This window comes from Lolium rigidum, chromosome 6 (assembly GCF_022539505.1).
Source record: "Lolium rigidum isolate FL_2022 chromosome 6, APGP_CSIRO_Lrig_0.1, whole genome shotgun sequence".
NCBI classification, from domain to species: Eukaryota; Viridiplantae; Streptophyta; class Magnoliopsida; order Poales; family Poaceae; genus Lolium; species Lolium rigidum.
Window position 1 is genome coordinate 87209520 of NC_061513.1, and position 26510 is coordinate 87236029.

The 26510-nt window shown below is 45.8% G+C and overlaps 4 protein-coding genes across 4 annotated transcripts; 1 reads left to right on the plus strand and 3 right to left on the minus strand.

Annotated features, from left to right (window-relative positions):
* The first annotated feature begins 692 nt into the window (after positions 1-692).
* On the plus strand, positions 693-1190 carry LOC124662910 (sterile alpha motif domain-containing protein 1-like). The gene has a single exon (XM_047200691.1). The coding sequence runs from the start codon at positions 693-695 to the stop codon at positions 1188-1190; it is 498 nt and encodes a 165-aa protein (XP_047056647.1).
* Positions 1191-5959: 4769 nt separating this feature from the next.
* On the minus strand, positions 5960-10406 carry LOC124666473 (4-diphosphocytidyl-2-C-methyl-D-erythritol kinase, chloroplastic-like). The gene is made up of 11 exons (XM_047203821.1): positions 10011-10406; positions 9301-9396; positions 9138-9206; positions 8616-8720; positions 8462-8518; positions 8164-8364; positions 7438-7530; positions 7275-7374; positions 7046-7145; positions 6314-6399; positions 5960-6128 (listed from the first exon to the last, which is right to left on the minus strand). The coding sequence occupies exons 1-11, from the start codon at positions 10203-10205 to the stop codon at positions 6016-6018; spliced, it is 1215 nt and encodes a 404-aa protein (XP_047059777.1). The 5' UTR covers positions 10206-10406; the 3' UTR covers positions 5960-6015.
* A 3658-nt stretch (positions 10407-14064) lies between these two features.
* LOC124661853 (probable E3 ubiquitin-protein ligase RHC1A) lies at positions 14065-15289 on the minus strand. The gene has a single exon (XM_047199739.1). It carries the CDS (start codon positions 15286-15288, stop codon positions 14311-14313), a length of 978 nt encoding a protein of 325 aa, XP_047055695.1. The 5' UTR covers position 15289; the 3' UTR covers positions 14065-14310.
* A 6077-nt stretch (positions 15290-21366) lies between these two features.
* LOC124668187 (basic leucine zipper 23-like) lies at positions 21367-22291 on the minus strand. Its single transcript, XM_047205363.1, has one exon. It carries the CDS (start codon positions 22258-22260, stop codon positions 21637-21639), a length of 624 nt encoding a protein of 207 aa, XP_047061319.1. The 5' UTR covers positions 22261-22291; the 3' UTR covers positions 21367-21636.
* Between the last annotated feature and the right edge of the window lie 4219 nt (positions 22292-26510).

The window sequence follows — 26510 nt, forward strand, 5'->3', positions numbered from 1 at the left end:
GTAGTCCGAAGATATCCAAGGTTTGAATCGACCAGGATTGATAAGCATAGGACGCTGATTTCAGGGATTGCGAGCTCGGGATTTGATCTAGACCCCATCTACGAGTTCAAGATTTAATACAGACTTTACACATTAGTCAATCACCATCAGCAAGATTATCAACATCAGTATGACGGTAAAAAACCGAACAACCTTGTCGATTATTTCACGCACGTTAATTGTTGGTCTAAGGCTTGTCTAAAGTTTACATTTAAAACGGAGGGTATGATTGTTGGCATTCGTGGCCCAAATTCAAAACAAGTAGCACCCCTGTTCAAAGACAGGTTTTGCATCCGCTAGAGATCCGGCCGCACTTGGGCACGACGGCACTTGCAGCCACCAGCCAGCGACGCGAGTAGCAGAGAGGGGGAGCGCTGGTGCCCAGTGGTGCGCGCGTCGCAGCGAGTTGCCCGCCACACAGGCAGCACAAAAGCTCGGCGCCTGCGTGCGCGCGTTTCGTCCCGTGCCGGTGCCCACGAGGCTGCCATGTTACTACCGTCACGGCGTCACAAAGGAAGCAAGCTGGCGAGCACGCGCACGGTGACTCGGCCCGGCCGGAAATAGAAAACTCCTCTTCCCCGGATCCAACCTCCGCCTGCTCCGCTCCCCTGCCCGTCCAATTCCCCCCGCCCGCCGCCCAACGCTCTCTACTCATGGCGGCGGAGGCACGGGCCGAGAGCCCCGCGCCCGCGGCCCCGCCGCCGCCCGTCCCCGAGAAGCGCGCGGCCCCGGCGGACGCCGGCGAGGATGAGCGGCCCGGGCCGAAGCGGCGCCGCGCGTTCGTCGCGACGCTCGACGGCGTCCCCTGCGCCGCCGCGGCGGCGGCGGAGGAGGACGGGCACCGCGACGGCCTATCCTTCTCCTTCCAGCACTCGCGCGGCGGCTTCGTGCCGCTGGAGACGACGCCCAAGTTCGGGTCTTTCAACCCGCCCGCGCCCGCCGAGCAGCAGGAGGCACCCGACCTCGACCCCAAGCCTGAGCTGCCCGCCGGCGAAGATTCACCGGTTGTGGAGGAGGAGGGAGAGGATCCGGCGTCGCCCCGCACCGTTGCGGAAGATGGGAATTCAGAGCAGCAAGTGGCGACGGAGGTCGATCAGGGGGAGCCGGAAAGGCAAGATGAACCGGATTGTGCTGATGCACATCATCCGTAGGCACAACCATTCAAGGCGTCAATTTCTGCTGTTGTACATCTGCAGTAGCACTACTGTTGTTCTCTTCTGTGATCATGTGTGTGCTAGCTGCAGTTGTTAGGGAATGTGTGCAAATGTTCTTTTGTAGAAACTTTGATGCAAGTCAACGCTGATGCGGCTAAGAGCATCTCCAGTAGCTCCAGTCGCGTCCCCCAAAGGGATTTGGGGTGCGCCGGATCAAAAGTGCGTTCCAGCCGCGTCCCCCAAAGTCCATTTTTGTCCGGCGCGGTCCGATACGGTGTCCGGCGTCCCGAGCCCGTCCCCGTCCCACAGGGGACGCTCCGGGGACGCAGGACACAACGAAAAGCGAGGCGAACCGACGCGGGGCCGACCCGTCAGCGGCACAGGGAAAATTCGTCTCACACTCCCGCTAAATCGCGCCGCTCCCGCCAAATCACGCCTATACCGCCGCGCACAGGCCTCCCAAAACATATCCCGCCGCCGATTCATTTCTCCTATCCCGTCGATTTCTTTCTCCCTCCCGCCGTCCACCCGTCGTCGCTACCCTCTCTACATGGCGCCGCCGACAGCCCCCAAAAAGATGGCGAAGAAAGCGGCCAAGAAGCCGCCGGGCAATGGGACGAAAGGGGCGACAACGCCATTCGCGAAGCCGCGGAAGGCGCCGGCTGCGAAGAAGAAGCCTGAAGGATGGACCGACGATCAATGGCAGCAAGATTGCCTGCGCCGGAAGCTATCAACGGCGGAGCGGAAAGGACGGAGGGTGGCGGAGCCGGAGAAGAAGGCTCGGGCGGCGCGCCGACACCAGACACGTAATGGCCCGGTGTATCGCCGCCACCAACGCGAGCCCATGGAGTACGTCCATGCCGGTGTACGTTCCGGGAGTGATCTCTCCGTCGCAAGCCGCCTTCTACAACGATGTCCCTCCGCCACTCCCGGTGCGTGACGCCTAACTTGTCGCCGCACTACCGGGATGCGCTGCCGCACGGCGGCTTCAACCCCAACAACCTCTACTCCCGGCGTACGAGCAGCGCGAGCCGGACCCGGTCCGGACGGCGACCCTTTCACCGGCCGCAGGGGTCCGCTCGAATACGACGGCGCCGGTGCTGAGGAGGACGACGGGATTGAGGTGGACGACGACGAGGAAGAGGACTTGGTGGAGGACAACGAGGAGGACGACGATGAGGACGAAGAGGGCGGCGAGGAAGAGGACGACGGGGGTGCCGGTGACGATGATCTCGTGGAGGTAGACGCGGACGGCGTGAGGACGACGAAGAAGAAGAAGAAGAAGAAGAAGAAGGCGTCGGGCACACGAGGCCCGAAGTGGACGGTTCTGGAAGATCTTTGTCTGTGCGAGTCGTGGGCGACGGTGAGCCATGACTCCATCATCGGCGCCAACCAAAAAGCGGGAAGTATTGGGCGAGGATCAAGGCCGAGTTCGATGAGCGCAAGCTCATCAACAGCGACTACCGTAAAGTGCCAATGAAGAGGAGCCGAGAAGGCAATGTCGACGCGATGGGCCATCATCCGGGCGTCGGTGAACTCCTTCCATGGGTACCATCACGACTTAGAGACCGAGAGGCGACAGCGGCGCCGACGTCGCCAAACTGGTACGACTCTTTCTTCCATAATCCGTAGCGCCTACATTATGTTCGATGAAATGACTCTGCTTCCTTTGGTTAGTTTGATAGGGCCATGGATTTGCACGCGAAGAACTCGGAAGGTCACAAGTCCCTACTGAGAACGTCGACAGAGGGAATGTCTCCCCGGACGCGAGCGGCGCACAACTTCTTCAAAGGCCAGATCCTCGACGACATCGAAGCCAAAATGGCGGCGGCGGACGCGGCGGCCCTGGCAGCGGCATCGGCGGCAGCGGCAGCGCAGCAAGAGTAGGCTGACGCGTCTTCTACTACTACACCTGCGTCGGCCTCTGCGTCCGCGACGGAGCAGACGCACCATGCACAGCAACAGGCAGATCGCGACGAGGTCATCGTGCTCGACGGGCCTGCGTCGACTCAGGATACGACGCTGTCGCCCAACCCCTTCTTCTAATTTGCATGCACCACCGGTCTGTAATATGATCGCGCGCCCAGTACTTTGATCGATCGCCGCTACTCTGATCGCGACGAATCGGTGGGAACGATCTCTTTTGAATGCATCTATTTAAATTTCTGATTGGAGGCGGCGTTTGGGGGACGCGGCTGGGGAGCGACGTCCCCCAAACGCGGCACGAACAAAACACGTCCCCCAAACGCTCAATCCGGCGCGGTTTAGGGGACGGTTTGGGGCACGCGATGCTCTAAGAGCATCTCGAGCCGCGTCCCTCAAAGCGTCCCCCAAACCGCGCCGGATTGAGCGTTTGGGGACGTGTTTTGTTCGTGCCGCGTTTGGGGGACGTCGCTCCCCAGCCGCGTCCCCCAAACGCCGCCCCCAAACATTAAAAATAATTTTTTAACACATAAACCATTTATATCAAATGTAGCATATGAAAAAAAATGTTTTCGAGGATTGTTTTCAAATTAAATTACAACAAACAATAAAACAAGTAATCAAATATAATAAAAAGGGCTAGATGATACATCAAGGTGCCACGGTATTTCCTTTGATCCTCCACAAATGCTCAACGAGATCAGCTTGAAGTTGCTCATGCACATTGCTGTCACGGATCTCTGCGTGCATGGCGAGAAAATCAGCAAAATCTGCAGTGCAACTCATGATCAACCTCCGCGAGAGGGCCTTGACACTCATAGGGACCAACATGTGACCTAACATGATTCTTGCGGTCATCCTCGATGATCATGTTGTGCATGATCACACAAGCCTGCATCACCTCCCACATTTGGTCGTGAGACCAGCTTAGAGCAGGGTACCGGACAATGGCGAATTGTGCTTGAAGCACACCAAATGCCCGCTCGACATCCTTCCCGCAAGCCTCCCGTCGTGTAGCAAAGTGAGAATTCTTCGGACCTGATGGATTCGAGATTGTTTTGACAAAAGTGGCCCATTTTGGATATATACCATCGGCTAGATAATAGCCTTTGGTATATTGGTGGCCATTGATCTCATAGTTGCATGGTGGAGCATGCCCTTCCACTAGTCCGCCGAACACCGGAGACCGCCGCAACACGTTGATGTCATTGTGTGATCCCGCCATGCCAAAGAAAGAATGCCAAATCCACAGGTCATAATCTGCCACCGCTTCAAGCACCACACTGCAATATCCATGACGCCCTTTGTATATACCTTGCCAAGCAAACGGGCAGTTCTTCCATGCCCGATGCATGCAATCGATGCTTCCAAGCATTCCAGGAAATCCTCCGGCAGCATTTTGTGCCATGATCCTTGCAGTCTCTTCCTCGCTTGGCCCTCTCATGTAGTATTTGCCAAACTTTCCCACCACAGCTCGGCAAAACTTGTACATGCACTCAATGGCAGTAGACTCACTCATGCGAAGGTAGTCGTCCCGTGTATCGGCAGGTGCTCCGTATGCAAGCATCCTCATGGCGGCGGTGCACTTCTGAATGGATGAGAACCCGAGAACGCCTACAGCGTCGACCTTGAGCTTGAAGTAGGGGTCGAACTCTCGAACGCCGTGGAGGATATTCATGAACAGGCCCTTGCTCATCCTGTACCGGCGCCGAAAATTGTCGGCATGTGTTGCCCCGTCCGCGAAGTAGTCGTTGTGCAGCATGGCATGCCCCTCCATCCTCTCGCCGGGCTTCGACTTCCTTCTTCCCGGCCTTGATCCTCCGCGGCGCGGCCTCTTCCTCTTCTCCGCCTCGGCGTCAAGCATGTCCTGGAGGGACGCGATGATCGGCAAATGCTCCCGCAGGTCGTCGTCGAACGCTTGCTCGTCCTCCAGCGAAGCAGGGCAACCATCTCATCGTCGCTGTCCATGGCTAAAGCAAAATCAATGGTTAAAATTGCGCCGAGGCAGACGACGCAACAAACAGCGGCCAATCGCGCCTACCTGGCAAGTCGTCGAGCACCTTCTGTGCGCGGAGGTGGGGCGGATTTGACGGCGCGTTCTGGGACGCGCTGGCGACGCGGCGGCGGCGGCACGACCGGCGGGAGCCCCAGCCGCGACAACGGTGCCGACTCGCAAGCACATATCAGACGCCCAAACGGCCGGGAAATCCAGCGGCGGCGGTGGGGTGGAAGGCGCGGGAAGGAAGGAAGTCGACGAGAAAAGAGGCGCGAACCAACGGTTTATGCAAATAGTCGCCGACATGTGGGAGCCCGCCTCGCTTTTCGTTGTGTCCGGCGTCCCCCGAGCATCCCATGTGGGACGGAGACGGGCTCGGGGCGCCGGACACCGTATCGGGCCGCGCCGGATAAAAATGGGTTTTTGGGGGACGCGGCTGGAACGCTTTTTTTGTCCGGCGCGCCCCAAATCCCTTTGGGGGACGCTTTGGGGGACGCGACTGGAGATGCTCTAATCTCTAATACTGACTTTGCCTGAAGCCGGCATTCCTCGCTAACAACCAGTTCTTTTGTATAACCAAACTTGATGTTTCCTCTCGTACAAGGAATACGCACTGCATATGTTGGTAAAGTTTTTGCCAAGTAATCTGGAGACTACCTGCTTGTAATACAGAGAAGCCAGCATTTGCTGGATCTTTCAAAATAGAAAGTTATATGGAGACATTTGTAACTGGTTACAGCTGCATATGCTGGTAATATATACTACTCCAGCTGCACTTGAGTACTAAAATAGTTCCAAGGGTTGCTTAATTCAATGTGATGTTCCTCTGTAATCAAATTTTCCTACCAACAAGACCCGTGTACTGTAAACACAAAACTGCGACCAGATACAGAACTCGCTCCGTCAGTCAACGACTGGTGCTGCCTCTGACGGTAAATCTTCTTTGCTAAACGTGGCGTTTGACGTGAGTGGTTCTCTGTACCACTCGTTCTCCTCGCGAGTCAGGAAGCAAGCCTCTGCACCCAAAGACACGGACAATTCAAAATGAGTACAACACAGATTCCAGATTTTTAGATACTCCTTTTTGTATATTCAGATATCACAAATCCAGTTTTGTCATGTGTTTAGCAATTCAGTTCAGCCTTTTTGTCTGTGCATATGTAACAAACATAAATTTTGTGAAATGCAACAGGCAGCATACCTGACACGAAAACATCCTTGTAGTCCTCATCGTCATAGACAAATGCAGGCGGATCTGGGGAACCAATTCCAACAATAGTGCTCCCACTGCATCAAACATGCACAATTAGTGGTGTCCCGGTCAGTTATATAACGTGGATACAAAATGTGGATCCAAATTCTAAATGCACATATAAAGTGCTGGATAGTCATGGGGTGGTATATTAACTCTGATTGGTATTATCATATTAGTCCCTCTGTCCCTCTTATATAGGGCGTTAAAATTTTAAGATTCTGTCCTGAATTGTTAGGTGCAATTCGCCATCTGAGAGGATTTTCATGGATCTCTTATATATAAGTCTACCCCTCCGAAACGCCCTTACTGGATGTTTGGGATGAATGCCAATTCATATTCCAAACGACCTGGCTTTGTTTATTCGGTCCACATGTGGACGTGATAATTCTCGTGCAAGGGATTACGCCTTATGAAAAGAGATGGAGAGAGTATGTAGCATGGATTCTCACACCTCAAATATCATTTTTGCTACTGAAATTTTACAGCATGGCTAATGATAGCGCTTTGGTACCTCCCGTATCAATGCTAACTACGCCTTATAAAGTAGAATGATTCGAGGTATGTCTAATATAAATAGAGGGAAAAGGCAAATGATTATATGATGGTAAATAGCGGTAGAATATGGCTACTACGAAATAACCAGGTTCTTCATAGTTCGGTAACATATGCCCCTATTACCTTCCTGACATAAAAACAGCACTGTATTCCCCCCGGTTGGATGCCATAATTCGTTTCTTCAACCTCTTCAGTGATTTCAATACCTCAAAAGCTGGGGGCTCTGGAAAAAGTAGAGAAGGAACATGAACCATCTTCACTAAATGTTATTCAGCAACATACTTACAGAAATAAGAAAATTGAAGATGTCCAGCGATAGCCTATAAAAAATTATCGTAATCACACTGCATACCTAGATCATTTATACAGACATCCTGTGATATCCCGTTTTGCGTTATCTCCTTGAGTAAAGCCAATGGATCAGCTTGACTAGTCTGATCTAACCGGAGTCGCTGCAGTACACGAAGCTTGTTAAAGCTAGAACTTTACGTTAAGAAAGTTATGTGCCTAATTACCTTGTAAACCTCAGCAGTTGAGCATGCTTCAGGTGGCTTTATTAGAACCATTGGCAGATTTATCGGCAACAAATCTGGAATATCTTGGACAATCTACATACATTTAAGTTGAAAGTTGTAGATTATGATCAGCCACTTCAGCAGCAAGTTAAAAATGGATCGTGGATAAACATCCCAATGTCAGTCTAATTTATATCAAAGAACCCCTCTACAAATGTCAATATTTACTTGAACACACTTCTATAAATAAGAAACAGTAACATAGTATGACCCAATTGCAATAGTGTATCAGCTAAACCTAAGCAGCCGTTAATAAGTTCAACACAGTTCAGGTGAAATACTTAACTTTCTGGTCTAGAATATGATAGATACAACAAAAACAACATCAAAGCCTTTTTTCCCAAGCAAGTTGGGGTAGGCTAGATATGAAACCCAACAGAATATGATAGATGTACTCATAAAAAACTCAATGACGGCTATGCTCCAGGGAATCTTAATGTGGCTTGGATTTTCATCTAGATTGATCTTTTCTAACATATCACAAACATGAAGAAGTACTGAAGTACCACCCTGATTATGTTGCCAGTTTTAGAACTAGTTCCATGCCAATAGAGTATCACAGAAAAGTATCACTCAATTTGCAGAAACTTCAGGAAAGGTTTTGAAACCCTAACTCATATTACCAAGATTCAAGAAAGAAAATATAACTAAGAGTGTGTGGCATACCTCTCCTCTACCAGTACAGTATGCTGCTCCTCGTGAAAAGAAGAAAGGGATATCCGATCCAATCTCACCAGACCACTCTTGAAGATCTTGTTCTGTCGCAATGCCACCACTAAATTGGTTAGCGGCCCATAGTGCAGTTGCAGCATTACTGCTTCCGCCTCCAAGACCAGCACCAGTTGGAACCTTCTTATCGAGATGTATCTGCATTCCAGCAAAGGACAACAGTAACTCATATGACAACAGAAAAAGAAAAACCATTGGCGATTATAAATATCAAAACAATGTACAGTTGACTGACCCAAAAGTGCTTGTCTGTTCCAGTTTTCTTGCGGTAAAGATTGAGAGCCTTGATGATCTGCAGATTCATGAAACAAAAAAGTAAACTACATTAAGGTGTAAATGTTTACATTGCATTTGTTTTTAGATATAAAATATATGTATAGAAAACATACCAAATTACTTTCATCAACTGGGACACCTGCTACATTGGTTGATAGCCGATCTATGCTCTTACTTGGAGACAATGAGAATTTGATAGTGTCACCCAAACTAACCACCTGGTAATTCATATATAGAATTATAAAAGTGACACAAAGATAACTATATTAAGCAGAATGCACCTTAACCACACATGAACAGGTAGAAGAAAAAGAGGTACTATAGCATTTTTTTTTTACTAGAAGACACCCTGCAAGGCGTATCAAATTTCATATAAGAAGTGCCAAGAGAATGGCTATAGTTAAGAGAACGGCTATAGTTAACTCAGAAAAGATCATATAGTTCATAAACTTAGTGCATCTTAAAGATTATAAAAAAGTAACATCTCTACAGGGTTCATTTGCTAATCTTCCATAAACATTAATCACCATTGAAAAGATGACTGGAATACAAACTGAAAAGAAATCACCATTTCCACATAATGTTAATGTAGAAAGCACTAAAAGAAGCACATTAATCTAAAAGAAATAACTTACATGAAACAGAGAAGCCAGGTCGTGGAACCCATCTGGTCTCTTCCCTGTCATCCTCAAGAACACATTAATCTACAAGGAAAAATGTTATACAGGCCTGAGCTCGGTGTGCAAATAATATAAAACAAACATTTCGTTGCTTATCAAAAACATAACAGGGACATACTTTGCAAGGTGAGAATAGGTTGAGCCGTGTAATCCCGACATTCTGGTCAATTTGGTCGGCTAGCTGGTTGAACTTGCCTTGTGCGTCATATGTAAGCTAAAAAAAGAAATGAAGCCGTAAATCACAATATGAAATGGGCAGGGGAAAGAAGAATTGCAGTAGCATTCTTAAATTGCCTAAACGGCAGTAAATTTTATATAGTTCGAAAAACAAAACAAGGAAATAGTTTGTGTCAGCTACTCCCAGCATCATCCTAGAGATAGGAATATAATACATCATATATCTTGAAAATAGCTTCTTCGTTTAGCAAAAACAAATCTTGTTCAGAATTGAAATGCCCAATGCTCTCACAAACAGTTGCTACCAATGCAACTATGATGATACACGTACTGTGTACTTACTATAACATTTCCATGACTGCTACTATTGCTGGTGCTATTGATTGCACTAAATCATCTTCGGATGAGGGGAATCATATCAAACATTCAAACCCCAAAGGAAGACTGCGTAAGTGACTAACCAAATGGGGTCCGAAATTGCCTAGTACTACTAAACGTCTGGACAAAATGGAGCAGCGACAGAGGAATACTCAGTTATCCCGATACATTTTTCCCAATTACAGCAGACAGTTCTGGTCTTGGACTAAACCCCAGCAGGGTAGCAGAGCAGATAAGAAATAACAGAGGGTCGAGCTCAGGCAAAGCAATTACCTCCACTTGCCTCCTCCCTTGCTCCGCCGACGCGGCGACTCTTACACTAGGAGACCGGCGGCTCCTGGCGCTGGAGCAGGACCAAGCCGCCGCTGCCGCGGGCCGGGCTTGGAACCGCAGGTGCCTGGACGCGCCCGGGCTCGGGCGGTGGGATTGGTACAGGCTCTGCGAGAGAAGATGGGTGGAGCAAGCCATGGCTGCCGGCTGCCGCTACCTGGAGCCGGAGCTGATAGACGGGGAACGAGAGGGGAGGGAGGAAACGCAGTAGCTACTAGCTAGCCGTCACTCTGGTGGTTGGGTAGGAGGGAGGTGTTTGGAGACGACGGGTTTGAGCTGCCGGCCGCCGTCCGGTCAAGAAGCGTTCCTCGTCTTCGACATGTGTTTGGAAACTTGGAACACGATGACCCAACCCAACGCGAGATAGATAAGTCTGCTCTGCCTCATGTGCACCACCAAGGACAAAATGGGATCTCCCAGTTCCTCGTGTTACGACTCGCCTGATGCTCGCCTCCACGTTTCTTTTAGGCTAGACTAGATGAAGAGAAACGGGTTTACAATCGTCTGCAAATTAAGAACCAATTTGTGATTTGATAGTTAGGAGGGTACTGTATCCTCGGCTCGACAGAGTTCAACATTTTATTATGCTCGCCGCCACGTTTCTTTTATGCGAAGAGAAACGGGTTTGCAGCTGAAATTTTCTTTTTAAGTATCTCCCACATGAGAAAAGTGCAACTAGAAATTGAGCATAACAAAGCCCCTAGTCCACTTGATTTTCCAACAAAGTTTAATCACAACTTCTCGGAGATAATCAAGTCGGACCTTACGGCATTGTTCAGTGCATTGCATGAAGATCAATTGGAGCTATTCCGCCTTAATTTCGGTGAGATAATCTTGCTGCCAAAAGTTGATAAAGCAGGAAGGATCCAACAATACCGTCCTATCTGTCTTCTTAACGTGAGCTCAAATTTTCACAAAAGCGCAACTATTAGGCTTAACTTTGTTGCTGATCAAGTAGTGCCACCATCTCAAACGACATTCATGCAAGGTAGGAATATCCTTGAGGGTTGTAACCTTACATGAGACGGTGCACGAGCTCCATCAAAAAAAGTCGAATGGTGTTATTTTAAAAATTGACTTTGAGAAGGCATATGATAAAGTCAAACGATCTTTCCTTCAACAAACACTTGGAATGAAAGTTTTTCTGATGGGTTGCGAGCTCTGATTCATAATTTTGTTTTCGACGGAAGTGACGCCATTAAAGTCAATAATGATGTGGGTAGATACTTTCAAAGAAAAAAGGATTAAAACAAGAAGGTCCATTATCACTCATGTTATTTAACATTATGGCAGATATGCTCGCTATAATCATTGAGCATACAAAGGTTGATGGCCACATTGAAGGAGTAGTTTCCCATCTTGTAGATGGTGGTTTATCTAACCTTCGATATGCCAATGATACGATTATTTTTATGGAGATGACCTTGAGAAAGCAAAAAACTTATCATCCTTTTAGAAGCTTTTAGGTCATAAAATTAATTTTTATAAAAGTGAATTGTTCTGTTTTGGTGAAGCACGTGATGAGGCCACCCACTATGCTGATCTCTTTGGTGTGGGATCGGGCAGTTTCCCATTAGTTATTTGGGTGTCCCGATTCATTATTGACGCCTAACTTTAGCTGAATGGAAACACGTCGAGGAGAGGCTTCAGATGCGTTTATCTAGCTGCAAAGGCAAGTTACTATCTCTGGTAAACAGTTGGTTCTTATTAATTCAGTACTTGGCAATATGGTATTGTGCATGATGTTGTTCTTCCAATTGCCCAAAAGAGTCTTGCATGGATTCGATTATTTTCGATCTAGATTCTTTTGGCAAGGAGATAGTGAGAAAAATAAATATATATCGATTGATTAAATGGAGTGTTGTTTGCCGTTCAAAAGATCAAGAAGGACTTGGTATTCATAATCTGGAGATCAAGAACCGAGCCCTACATGGTAAATGGTTATTCAAGCTTCTTTCGGAATAACTAATATGGCAAACCATTCTTAAGAGAAACTATGCTGGCTCGAGGGTTTTGTCCTAGGTTCTATGAAAAACGGGTGACTCACTTCTGGGCTAGCTTTACGGCAACAAAGAACTTTTTTTGTTTGCATATGCTTATTTCTCTATCAAGGATGGTGTTGTGGATATGCTGAACACGTATACCACCACAGGCTCTCGATTCCGAAAAGCCGGGGTGGCCAACAAATGGTGGTGAGGCCCATGGTCCAAACGGGTGGCCCAGTTTTCGGAGAACCAAGGTGGCGGCATCCAGCCTGGAGACAGGTTCTCGGATCCAGCCCATGGTCAATGCCGGTCAGATTTGTGGCGTGCACCACAAGGATTACTTTGCGTAGTTTAGACTTAGTCGTATCCGGTTGGAACTCTATCCTTATAATCTTAGATCCGGAGCCTTTATAAACCAGATTCTTGGATCCCTTGAGGCACAACTCAACTCATTGTAATCTCGCATTAGTTGTTCAATAATTCTAGACAAGCTGCAGTAGGGTCACGTCACCGTCGTGAGGTTTCCAAAGCAGGGTATCTCATGCATCCCCGTCCCGGTGACTCCTCGCCCTCTAGCTCCCTCCCCCCCCCCCCCTCCCCTCTCCATGAGACACCCCTCACCGGAGTACCGTCGATCACACAGCAACAGATGGACCTCAGATAAGGTTCTGGGAACATAGGTGGCTTGTAAATGCCACTCTTCATGAACAATATCCCGCATTGTATACTATTGTTCGTCACAAGTCTGATACTCTTGCAAAGGTGATGGAAAATTCACCTCTGGAGGTGACGTTTAAACGCGATCTTATCGATCCTAGACTAGCATCTTCGCATGCTTTGCTGCATCATCTGGAGATGATCCAACTAACGCAAGGGCTTGACAAGATCCGTTGGAATCTTAATGAGAGTTAAAAATTCTATGTGAATTATATATAATGCATTGATCGAGCCTGATGTGTTAGCTGATAATAATAAAAAAATGGAAAATAAATATTCCATTAAATACGAAGGTTCTTTCCACGGTATCTTCGTGGGTGGAGGGGGGGGGGGGGGGTAATTTTTAGTAAGGACAATCTTGAGAAGCGTAATTGGCAAGGAAGTAAAAAAGTGTGCATTCTGTCATCATGACGATACTATCAATCACCTTTCTTCCATTGTCAATTCGCAAGATGTATATGGTCAGTAACCTAAATAGGTTCTACCTTGATCCTGCCACGGAGTGTTGCACATATTTTTGGCAATTGGCTTAATGGGGTGGATCATAGGTTTAAAATTATTAGGGTGGGAAAAAATATCCCTCGCTGCATTCTCCAATCGTATAGATACCTCCATATATAGGTACGATTCTCCATGTTTAAAACCCTGTCATTATTTGATCGCTATGACTATAGAAATGACAAGGTTTTTAATGATAAAAATACTTCTACGTTGCATGTTGTTGCACTGCTTTGTTCCGTTCGTGGTCATTGCTTCAGCGCATGGAGAATCGTACCTATTTATGGAGATATCTATACGATCGGAGAATGCGGCGAGTGATATTTTTTCCCAACATGAATGGTGACATAATCTACGGGATCGAGCTTCCATCGTCTTAGGCATTCATCTATGTGTACTGTGTTTTTCAGTCTTCCCATAACTGTAGCACTGATCTGGATGAGGTGTGTGCGGCTGTGTGCATCTCCGTTATACAGAGGTCGGTTATAAGGCTTAAACTTTTAAGTAATAAAACACTATTCATCGAAAAAAGGTTGATTTCATTTTAGCAAAGGGCAAACTGTACAAGCAGACAAGCTGCTGCTAGAGAAAAGGAAATAAAAAGCTTCAGGTTTAAACCATCCACGCCACGCTAACTCGAACAAATTATACGCGTCAACTGCAGAAGCAGATGAACTTGAACTCAAAACCCCACTTATTTCTCTCCTTCCACAAATTCCAGGCAACATAAACCGCAGCAGTCATCTGGGATCTGAGCCCCTTAGATTTGTGACGGTATTCTTTTATGCTCTTGCTCGGTCAGGAACGAAGTTCAGTACATCTAAAACGTAAAAGGAACGAAGTTCAGTCGACAGGTAGTACATTCCGATATATACTAGTACCACTACAGAATGTAGTTCACTGCTCAGTAGACAGTTTACAGTTATACACAGCGCCCATCCACACACAAGTAGGTAAACATAAGGTGAACTTCACTCACACCATGTCCGCAGGTTTACGGCAAGAATTGCTGCAGAGACAGCTTGGAGCAGGAGCTCATGGAATCAGGGGTCGTAGTGCCACTCGGCATAGGTTATCTGGCTGGGGTCTTCGTCAAAGACGGCAGGCTCACCACCCACAGCTCCTTCGTACTGGTAAGAACGGGGACTGGGGCTCGACGAGCCGAATGGCCAGAGAAACGAGAAAGAGTTGCTTCCGCCGTCATCGTCCCTTACAACAGGCCTGATATCAGCTCCGGTGACCGCACGACTAGGGGCTTCGCTAGTGTGGACTGAAGGTGAACGGGTGGGGGCATCGTCTGATCCTCGCTGTGGTGGCAGCGGATGGCGGCAAACCGGGCAAGAGTTGTGCTGGAGCAACCAGGGGACGATGCAGCTGCCATGGTACAGGTGCTTGCACGGCATCTCCCTCGCCTCCGAGCCGACCTCGAATTTGTCCGTGCAGACCGGACAGTGTGGATCATCGCTGAGATGCCTGCGGCTTATCTTCACCACCGGCATTGAGTCGATTGCGGACTGAGGAGCCGGCGGTGGTCCTTGACGGTTGCTAGTCTGCAGCAGCAGCTGCTCAAACATAGCTTCAATGCTGGGACTGGCAAGGAAGCCACTGAAGTTTGGTCGATCGGCGCCAATTCTGCGACCTCCCCTGACACGGATGTTTACACCGCTGCTTTCGCTCGTGTGAGTAGGCATGTTGCTGCCAAATATCAGCCTAGGGCCCAGAGAGGGCTGCCTTCCTCGTTCAGCGCTTACCCCAGCTGCACTTGGGTCAAACACAGGATTGCTGCCCATCTCTGCCATCCGTTGACGCAAAACGGCAGACATAGCCTCCATCATTCCGAATCTTCTATCTTGGCGATCATCGAAGCGTGGGCCAAAGATACCGTAAGTGTTCAACGCACCTCCTGTCTCACTGATCTCTTGGATAAAGCCATCATTGCAGTTGGGGCAGATTATATCTTGTCCACGAAGACGAATTGGCCGACGGCAGGCATAGCACCAATGTGTGGCTCTATTTGACATCTTCTTACTGCGACAAATTAAGTTCCCAGCATTAGCGGAATGCTTCACTAAATGAAGTACCAACAACAAATGATCTTTAAAATGTACAGTAGCTGAGGTAAATACTGAAGAAAAAATGTAACCAGGATAACTATGCTGGAGTATTGCAAATGTCACCTATCTATTTTCTATTTAACTTGGATCTTTATGGTTGCTGCCTATAGGCTATAATAATTAGCTCCGTGTAATGAATACCAGAAGAAGACCAAGGAAATGATTTCAGAAGGCTCAGTGCTAGTGCAGTGATAATCTCTTGTTCAAGTAATAAAAGATAGAATCTAAGCCATCCAGTTACGATGTGATACATAGGATAACTCGAGCAGCCCAATTAGGTGTGGTTTCTATAGTATGCTGAATACGCTCTGAAATGCTACTAATCTCCAGCATCTCAGGGCTATTGTACAGTTCTCAGTATAGGAAGGAAACAATAGATACAAACAACTCAAGTTCCTCACCGAAACTTATCCCACTGAACTTTGGAAGACTGGTATTCTAGAAATATAAGGTTTGTAAAGACTGAAGACAGTGCTTATTGCTTCTTTTACCACGCTGCACTAGCTTCTTAGACTGGGTGTTCTCGGAATGAACACCCAACCCCTATAGGCATGAAAAACTCACCACTTGGATTTATGATAGGTTATTCACTCTATCCAAATTTTAATAGGTTTCATGTGAACATGCTATCTACATGGTCCTCTTAATAAACAAAGTGATTTCCAGAGTTTTTTTTTTCTTGGTGAACTATAAGGTATATGATCCAAAGTGACTGTCAACCTCATTTTCCAGAACCCCACTTATACCTCATAATATTGTAAATCTTTGTGGGCCTTTATTGTTTCTGCTATCTAGTGCCTTCTTCTTAATGCAAATACACGCTTCCATGTGTTTGAGAAAAAAAAAGAACGTGGTTTATATGATCACTGATCATGAGACTCACGGGCCAATCATCCTCCTAGAAAAAAATTCTGCTTTATTTGTCAATTGATCTTATTCTAATATGCCTCACAAAGCAACTCCTTTGGCCAAAGAAGATTGTCCAGTGCTTGCATGTAGTTTGGCTGCACGCTCCATATGAGTTTCCTATGACAGTCAGGCACAATACCAAAACAGAATAGCTTCTGATGCGAAATTTCTCACCATACATGATGCACGGTTATACCAGAATACCCGATCGACTATCCAGGCTAGGTGACAAAACTAATTTCCAAGTGGCTGCTAAGCAAGGCAGGATTCCTGCCAGATTTTGTAACATATACTGCAAGTTGATACAACTTGTTCCCCAAATCCAATTTCAAAAAAGGGGAAAGATCTTTGCAACGATGTACCCATCCCTATAATGCCCAGGGTTGTACATGGAAAACTCACCACTTGGATTTATGATGGGTTATTTACTCTATCCAAAATTTACACGGCTGTATGAGTATATTCTCTGAATAAACAAGTAATGTCAAGTTATTTTCTTTGGTGAACCATAAGGTAGTTCTAGCTTGTAGTGCCTTGACACGGCGTTTTGAGTTTACTAAAAGCCCGCCCTTCATCGAAAAGAGATCGGGTAGTTATTTGTATCCCGGGTTGACTGTCAACCACAATTTTTAAGGCTCCCCTCATATCTCGTATTGTGAATCTCTGTAGACCTTGGTTGTTTCTGCTGATCTCAGTGCCTTCTTCTTAATGCAAAGACACGCTTCTACTCATGTCAGAGGGGAAAAAAAAACCCCACTTCTTATAAACTCCTTATAATATGCCTCTCGAAGCAACTCCTCTTCCCAAAGAGGATCATCCAATGCTTTCACATAGTAGTATTATATTTTGGCTTCATACTATATATGGGCATGACACCGAACAGAATGGCTTTTGGTCTGAGATCTCTCAGCACGCATGACACACGATTACAACAGAATATTAACGATTCGCATTGTAAAGCAAATTTCAAGTGGCTGCTAAATGGGGCAGGACTCGTGCCTGATTTTTAACATACTGCAAGTTGCAACAGCTTGTTACCCCAAATCCAATTTTAAAAGGGGGAAAGATCTTTGCGACGACGTACCCAGCCTTAGGGCCACACACTCCTCTGGCATGAAAGATAAGGGAAAAGATAACCCCTAATCTCACAACCCTCGCCAGAAATCAGGACAAGTTCTTCGAGGCCATGCCCCAATTCCCCCGGTAAGACGGGAAACAAGAGACACGCAATGCTGGGAATCATCAATGTATGAATCTAGCAAACCATCCATCCATCCTCCACAGCCACTTAGATTTATGATAGGTTATCCAAAATTTACACGGTTGTATGAGTACATTGTATTCTCTGAATAAACAAGTAATGCCAGGTAATTTTCTTTGGTGAGCTATAAGGTAGTTCTTGCTTGTAGCGTCTTGATGCGCCGTTTTGAGTTTAATAAAAGCACACTCTTTATCGAAAAGAAATAGGGTAATATAAAACATATCCAGTTGTTTATGAGAATTTATCGAAAAAATAGGGTAGGTATTTGTATCCCCGGTTGCCGACCGTCAGCCGTTTTTTTAGGGCTCCGCTCATACCTCGCATTGTGAATCTCTGCCTTAGTGCCTTCCTCTTAATGCAAAGACACGCTTCTACTCATGTGAGAAAAAAATAAAAAGAACTCCACTTCTTATAAACTCCTTATAATATACCTCTCGGTCCTTTGCCCAAAGAGGATCATCCAATGCTTGCATATAGTTTGGGTGCATACTGTATACTATGAGTTTGCTATGACAGCTAGGCAGGATACCAAACACGATAGTTTCTGGTCTGGGATCTCTCGCCACGCATGACACACGATTATAACAGAATATCAACGAATCGACTAACCAGGCCATGTGACAAAACAAATTTCCATGTGGTTGCTAAATGGGGCAGGATTTGGAGTATACCAGGTTTTTAACATAAAGTTGCAACAGCTTTGTTCCCTGGGTCCAATTTTAAAAGGGGGAAAGATCTTTGCGACGACGTGCCCAGCCCTAGGGCCACACACTCCTCGGGAAAAGATAACCCCTAATCTCACAACCCTCGCCGGAAATCAGGACAAGTTCTTGGAGGCCACGCCCCAATTCCCCTAGTAGGGCGGGAAACAAGAGACGCGCAATGCCGGGAATCATCAATGTATGAATCTTGCAAACCATCCATCCTCCATAGCCATGCCGCACGACCCCGAATCGCACGCAATTGGGCACGAAAGGGGTACCGGATCGACGCATATGCAGAAACCCTACGCGATTGAAACATCAAAGAACACAAGAGCATCGATCGGGGTACGGTACCTTATCCTTGATCCGGGGAAGGAGGATGGCGGAGTGCGCGAGGGACGGGCAGTTGGGGGGAGTGGCGAGGGGGAGTGAGACTGTGCGACGGGGGAATGGAATGATCAGGCGCTGCGATGCTCTGATATAGACGCGGCGGTTTTTGCGGGAGGCAGAGCCGATGATGGAGTGAGCAGTGCGGTGTTCGCTGTAGAGCGCAAGGCCCCGTGTAGGTGTGGTGGCGTGCGGCACGGCGCGAGGCGGCGTGGCGCGCTTCAGCACCACACGAGCGGGTTGCGCCGGGGTATGGGCCGGAACTCAAAGTATTGATGTGGACCGGTACTGGTGGCTTAGGTTCATCGTCGCGTATCATGTGGTGTCACCGGTGATCACCCACAAATCCACATTGTATTATTATACTACTAGTAGTATGTAGCTATTGTCAATTATCAAAAAAAAAGTATTAGCTATTGTCAACAAAAAATAATATATTGGTAGCAAATATAATACTAGGAATGTTCAGCTTGAAAATTGAAAGACTCGAACCCCTTTGAAAAGTCCAGTTAAAAACAATTCTCCTCCAAAAAAAAAATTGAAGAGCAAAGTTTTTTTCAAATCTTGAACTCGTAAAGGGTGTCGGGATTGAGCTCTGTGGAATGAAATTGTGTAGGATTGGAGTAGGCATGACATTGTAATCATGTGTTTTTTCTATCTTCATGTTTTTCTTCAAAATCTTGTGAATCAAAGAGCCTCTAAGTTCTTTTAACGCCAAAACATGGTCCACTCAAGTACCACATTCAGTGCATTATAGGATGACGTTTGAGAAAAAAGAGCAAGTTTTTTTTATGAAGAGTCATTTTGTGTCTCAACTTTCAAAAGAGTATTACTTGTCAATTATCACATAGCTACCTTCTTTCAGTTGGCCTAGTTTCTCCTTGACCACCGGTTATTCTTACAACACCTCTTTCTAGGGTCTAACCTTTCCCTCCTTCCTTCCTTCCTTCTCTAGCTTATCCTTATGTATATTTCAGTCTTATGGTATCTTCTAAACCGTTAGTTGAATCAAGAATGGGACTCTTCTAGAACCATCTTCTCCCACCTCCCTAGGTGGTGTCGATGACCTACTAGACCTTAGCCTATTGTGGCTAACATGGTTTATTGCTTGAAACTTTATTTATTTTCGCAAATTTAGCTAATAGTGATCTAGAGAAAAAGACCTATTTTGCTTCTTCCTCCTTATAAAATGTTTGCGCTTCCTCACGCCACACAAAAAAGAATGCTACTACACATACATGAGACAGCCATCTTTAGCCATTTAATCAAGGGACAAGTGAAGTTATGTCCTACTAATATGGTACCCCGCTCGGAGACAACGCTCAGTTTGACCGTAACACCATTATTACCCCATTTGTTTTCTTTTGAATTGCAACCAAATTGTGATCAAGAGATTTGTTGTTCTATCGGAATCAAACTTCATGTTGATGTTATTCCAAAGATACCCAAAGTTAGAATTCATATGAAGACACACATGAAAGCTAAACTAGGGCATGTAATGTTCTCATATTTTTCATTACATGGACATGGAGATAACAAAATATTAATGCGAATACATGTGTTAGGGAACATGGGATTGGACAAAATAAACTTGATATGCAACAAAAATGCTTCTAGCTCTCTATGTACACTTTTTTCTTCCACATAAGATAGACGCATATACTTGAGGTATGCAGTGATTTAGGGGTTTTGAAACGCTACTACATCGATCGATGGTTGTTAATAAGGGTTTGCTTTCTTGGATTTCCTAATCATGCTACTACATGCATGCATTGTCAATCAAGATGGGACATGCCCCTATGTATGAGAGATATCTTCAAGCTACATGGGTGATCAGATCCACAAACATATAGTCGTGCTACTTAAGGTTATAGAGTTATCTAAGCATAGAATCCTACATCGCATGACCGAGAAAGAGAGATCAAGCTCAAACTTGACCAATATCACGAGGAAAAGAAGGTGGCATGTATATAACATCTTGAAGTTTTGTATGATACAATCTTTATGTGCGTTTAGAACTTGGCACATCTGTCTAAATGTTTGTGAACCGATATGGCCGCACAATTAATGAGTTGGAGCCTAATTCAGACTTAGGGTCAAATTAGACTAGGCATTCAGTACTTATGGGCCTCTGATGTAGGGAGTGTAAAATTATGTTCACGTAGCAACGGTCTAGGGTAACGAGTAGTTTTAGTAACCCAAGACTGAGTATACCCCCTCGATGTAAAAAAAAAGTATATTAGTTTTGATCTAAGTCAATATTGGTAAATTTTGACCAAGTTTGTAGTACAAAATATAGACCTATAAAATATAAAATAAATACAATAAAAATATATTCCATGATGAATCTAATTATGTAGATTATAAATATAAATATTTACATTTGTTGCTACAATCTTCGTCAAAGTTTACAAAACTTGACTTGCAATACTGTCTCCGTCTCAAAGTGTAAGTGACATTTTTGACCATTTGTAAACTTGACCATATATACCTAGTTAATATTTTTATTAACAATTTGAAAGAGCATTTATATAATTCTCGCATAAAATAATATATATATATATGTGCTTTTACCATAACGAATATATTATTGAAGTAATTGTTGGTCAAAATATTAACTTGACAGCCAAGATATTTCCAACATTTTAAAATGATGGGAGTAGATGATTGTCTCATTACAGAATCCATTTGAAAAGTTGAACAGTGAAGTATTCAAAAGAGGTGAACAGGAAACATGTGCGGTCATACTTGTATTAGCTTCTTCCAACACCAACAGTATATACAAGTAACAGTACAAATCGAAACCAAGTAAAAATAACGTATGCTCATCATTCATCAAGCACTTGACATGGTTTAACTTCACGGCCGCCATTTATTCAGACAGGCTATGTGACAGGGGAAGGAAAATATAACAGCAGTAGCAAAAGCATCCGAAGGTACCATAGACCTGAAAACTGTATATGAAGAACTCTGAATAACGTCATTGTCAGCCACTTAGGCAGCAGAGTTCACAAAGCTCGCAACAGCATCCATGGAATCCGCCATTTCAGGAGCACCAAGTTCTCCTGAAACGATGCCACTCTCATCGATCTCACAGTCCTCCCGGACCGCGGCCGCCTGAGCGTCAGTTTCAAAACATGGAGCAGGAGGCTCGTCATGGAGGAGGATGCCACCGATCTCTGCGTCGATCTTGCCACGGACATGGATCAGGAGGGTCGACAACCTCACCACCTCGGCCTCCAGCGCCGCCTTCCCCTGCAGCATCCTCAGCAGCTGCTGGTTGGCGGCGCGGAGCTTCTTGATCTCCTCCTCGAGGAAGGCCGCGTGGGCTTTCTTCTTCTGCCGGTACTTGCGCACGGCCTCCCGGTTCCCCAGAGGTTTCCGGCTGGGATTTCTCAGCTGATCTTGCTCCACATCGTCCTCGCCGGAAGCCATGACATGGGTGTGCGTGTGCAGGCACGTGTGGGTGTGCGTCCCGACCGACGATGGACTGTTGCAGGTGTGGGTGTGAGTACATGCCGTCGTGTTCGTTAGGAATTCATCCAAGCCATGGGAGAAGATCTCAGGACATGGAAACAGGAGGTGGCTTGGAACCATAAGGTATAACCCGTCGTCCATTTGTCACAAAATGTGCCGACAATATTCTCTTATACGATTAACTGGGCAAGCTGAACAGAAGTGCCAAAATGAACACTTCAACAACTCAAGAGCTGGGTGACGGCCATGTTCCATGAAAGCTTACCGATCTAGCAGGATTTCATCAGAGCAAAAGTTGAAAACACAAATATCACGTGACCCCTAGATTTACTAGTACTGATTAGTGATTCAATGGTCAGAAGATTATGTAACAAGTACCAAATTTCCATGAACATATGAACTACACAAGATTCAACCCAGAGCACCAACTTCCTGCATACATGGTCAGTATCCGTGACAACATCAGTACTTGAGCGAGAGACAGACTGAATCAAGAGAGAACAGTTTTGAGAGAGGCAAAATACCTGGACTACCGAAGTGCATGGACTACTGGATTTGATAGATGGACCTGCCAACAACAAAACCTGCCGTTGCCTCTCTGTTTTCGCCTACACCTTATTGATCCGTCACGTGTCCTGCCATCTTCTGTTGGTTCTCGCCTTCTCTTCTTTTATATTGGGTATCTCGGAAGGAGGACCTTGGAAACGGAGAGAAGGAAGTGGTCACGGTGGACAGTGATGTTATTGGATTAGAGCCGATAAGATAGAAAGGGGGAATCCTAGTTCTTGCAAATGTTCCGTCTCCCCCTTTCCGATTGTTCTTGCCACCATTCATGGACTTCTATTTCTCATCATGGTTTCTTTTCAGGGATTCCTTTCTATAATCGTTTCAACCCGCAGCATTTGGCACTGTGGGTTTCACCAACTTGGCAGAATTTTTATCTCAGAATATAATCCCTAGAGCATAGAATTTTTATGTGATCCTTCCTTTATTCGGAATTCTTGTCTTCAAGCCTCTTCGTTTGCTAGGTTTTGTTAGTCTTTCTAAGCCACCCGAGGTCCAAACTTATGATTCACTACATGTACATCGTATGGTCGTGTGATCATGTTATCACGGGATAACATAGAGATAAGGAAAATGAAACTTCCATTACCAGTCTAGAAAGAATCAAAGAATAAACAACTATTAGAGTTTTTTTTCGAAAACGTGGTTGAAACTTACGTCCTCTGCGTCAAAATAATGTTGGAGATGTGCCCAAGAGGCAATAATAAATTGGTTATTATATATCTTTGTGTTTATGATAAATGTTTATATACCATGCTATAATTGTATTAACTGAAACATTGATACATGTGTGTTATGTAAACAACAAGAAGTCCCTAGTAAGCCTCTTGTATAGCTGGCTTGTTGATTAATAGATGATCATCGTTTCGTGATCATGAACATTGGATGTTATTAATGACAAGGTTATATCATTATGTGAATGATGTAATGGACACACCCAATTAAGTGTAGCATAAGATCACGTCATTAAGTTCATTTGCTATAAGCTTTCGATTCATAGTTACCTAGTCCTTTCGACCATGAGATCATATAAATCACTTATGCCGGAAGGGTACTTTGATTACATCAAACGCCACTGCGTAAATGGGTGGTTATAAAGGTGAGATTAAGTATTCGGAAAGTATGAATTGAGGCATATGGATCAAGAGTGGGATATTGTCCATCCCGATGACGGATAGATATACTCTGGGCCCTCTCGGTGGAATGTCATCTGATTAGCTTGCAAGCATATGAATGGTTCATAAGAGATCACATACCACGGTACGAGTAAAGAGCACTTGTCAGAGACGAGGTTGAACAAGGTATCGTGATACCGATGATCAAACCTCGGACAAGTAAAATATCGCGTGAAAAAGGGAATCGGTATCGTATGTAAATGGTTCAATCGATCACTAAGTTATCGTTGAATATGTGGGAGCCATTATGGATCTCCAGATCCCGCTATTGGTTATTGGTCGGAGAGAAGTCTCAACCATGTCTGCATAGTTCGCGAACCGTAGGGTGACAAACTTAAGGTTTGATGTCGTTTAAGTAGATATGGAATATGGAATGGAGTTCGAAGTTTTGTTCGGAGTCTCGGATGGGATCCAGGACGTCACGAGGAGGTCTGGAATGGTCCGGAGAATAAGATTCATATATAGGAAGTCATATTCCAAGTTTGGAAATGATCTGGTGCATTTATGGCAGGTTCTAGAGGTTCTAGAAAAGTCCGGAAGAAAGGCACTATGGAAGGTGGAGTACCGGAGGGACTCCACAAGCTTGGCCGGCCAAACCCTAAGGGAGGAGTCCTAGGTGGGCTCCACCTGAGGTGGCCGGCCACCCTCCCTCAAGGAAAGGTGGGAATCACACCTTGAGTGGGACTCCCATCTTGAGTAGGTTTCTCACCAAAGGTAGGTTTTGGTGTTGGGGTCTTATTCGAAGACTTGGACTACAACTCTTGGGGCTTCCACCTATATAATGAGGGCCAAGGGGAGGGGGCCGGCCACTCCAAGCCATGAGTTGGCCGCACCCCCCTCTCTCCCCAAACCCTAGCCTCTCCTCCTCCACCACCTCTCCCGCATACGCTTAGGCGAAGCCCTGCCGGAGTTCTCCATCACCACCGCCACCACGCCGTCGTGCTGCCGAGATTCCGAGGAGGATCTACTACTTCCGCTGCCCGCTGGAACAGGGAGGAGGACGTCGTCTTCATCAACACCGTACGTGTGACCGAGTACGGAGGTGTCGCCCGATTGTGGCACCGTCAAGTTCTTCTACGCGCTTTTGCAAGCGGTCAAGATCTTCTACGCGCTTTTGCAAGCGGCAAGTGATCGACTACATCTACCACGAGATCTAATCTCGTTAGGCTTTGGAAATCTTCGAGGGTTAGTCTCTTGATCTTCTCGTTGCTACCATCTACTAGATTAGATCTTGGCTTGTGTTTTCGTTCTTGCGGTAGGAAAATTTTGTTTTCTATGCTAAGAATCCCAACAGTGGTATCAGAGCCGTGTCTATGCATAGATTGGTTGCACGAGTAGAACACAATTGTTTTGTGGGTGTTGATGCTTTTGTTGTCTTTAGTTCGTGTACTTTGCATCTTGCGGCATAGTGGGATGAAGCGGCCCGGGCTAACTTTACATGACCGCGTTCATGAGACTTGCTCCACGTTCGACATGCAACTTGTATTGCATAAGTGGCTTTGCGGGTGTCTCGTCTCTCCCACTATAGTGAAGATCCAATTTACTCTTTCTATTGACAACACTAGTATCACCGTTGTGGTTCATGTTCGTATGTAGATTGGATCTTGCTCGAAAACCCTAAACCACGTAAAATATGCAAACCAAATTAGAGACTTCTAACTTGTTTTTGCAGGATTTGGTGATGTGATATGGCCATGATGTGATGATGAATATGTATGAGATGATCATTATTGTATTGTGGCACCCGGCAGGAGCCTTATGGTTGTCTTTATATTTGATGTTGTAGTATTGTTTCAAAGTAGTTGTAATAGTTGCTACACATGGTGAACAACCATGAAGACGGCGCCATGGACCTTGACGCTACGCCGACGATGATGGAGATCATGCCCGTTGATGATGGAGATCATGTCCGTGCTTTGGAGATGAAGATCAAAGGCGCCAAGACTAAAGGGCCATATCATATCACATATGAATTGCATGTGATGTTAATCCTTTATGCATCTTATTTTGCTTAGATCACGACGGTAGCATTATAAGATGATCCCTCACATTAATATCAAGATAATAAAGTGTTCTCCCCTCGTATGCACCGTTGCTACAGTTCGTCGTTTCGAAGCATCTCGTGATGATCGGATGTGATAGACTCTACGTTCACATACAACGGGTGTAAGCCATGTTTGCACACGCAGAAGACTTGGGTTTGCTTGACGAGCCTAGCATGTACGGACATGGCCTCGGGACAACGGAAACCGAAAGGTTGAACACGAGTCATATGGATGATATGATCAACATGTTGATGTTCACCATTGAAGCTACATCATCTCACGTGATGATCGGTTTTGGTGTAGTGGATGTGGATCGTGTGCCACTTAACAACTATGAGGGATGTTGTATTAAGTGGGAGTTTATTAGTAATTAGATTAAAACTTGAACTAATTATCATGAACATAGTCTGAATAGTACTTTGAATTAAATTTGTAGTATTGGCATCCGTTTTATACCATGCGTTAGTCTTGTAATTGAGATTGAAATACTGTTAAATCTGACAAGTAACTTTACGGACTGGTACCGTATTGTTAAAGAATCAAGAAATGATTTAGTCCTATTGCAAACTTTTAGTTAAACCTCACATTGTTGATTCAAAGAGAAATG

What these genes read in the sequence shown, in the direction of transcription:
- LOC124661853 (XM_047199739.1), bottom strand. Translation starts at nt 15,288, where the DNA reads ATGTCAAATAGAGCCACACATTGGTGCTATGCCTGCCGTCGGCCAATT.
- LOC124668187 (XM_047205363.1), bottom strand. Translation starts at nt 22,260, where the DNA reads ATGGACGACGGGTTATACCTTATGGTTCCAAGCCACCTCCTGTTTCCA.
- LOC124662910 (XM_047200691.1), top strand. Translation starts at nt 693, where the DNA reads ATGGCGGCGGAGGCACGGGCCGAGAGCCCCGCGCCCGCGGCCCCGCCG.
- LOC124666473 (XM_047203821.1), bottom strand. Translation starts at nt 10,205, where the DNA reads ATGGCTTGCTCCACCCATCTTCTCTCGCAGAGCCTGTACCAATCCCAC. An exon ending in CAACTGCTGAGGTTTACAAG is followed by an intron (nt 7,375 to 7,437) that starts GTAATTAGGCAC and finishes CGTGTACTGCAG; the next exon opens with CGACTCCGGTTAGATCAGAC. An exon ending in TGTCTGTATAAATGATCTAG is followed by an intron (nt 7,146 to 7,274) that starts GTATGCAGTGTG and finishes TACTTTTTCCAG; the next exon opens with AGCCCCCAGCTTTTGAGGTA.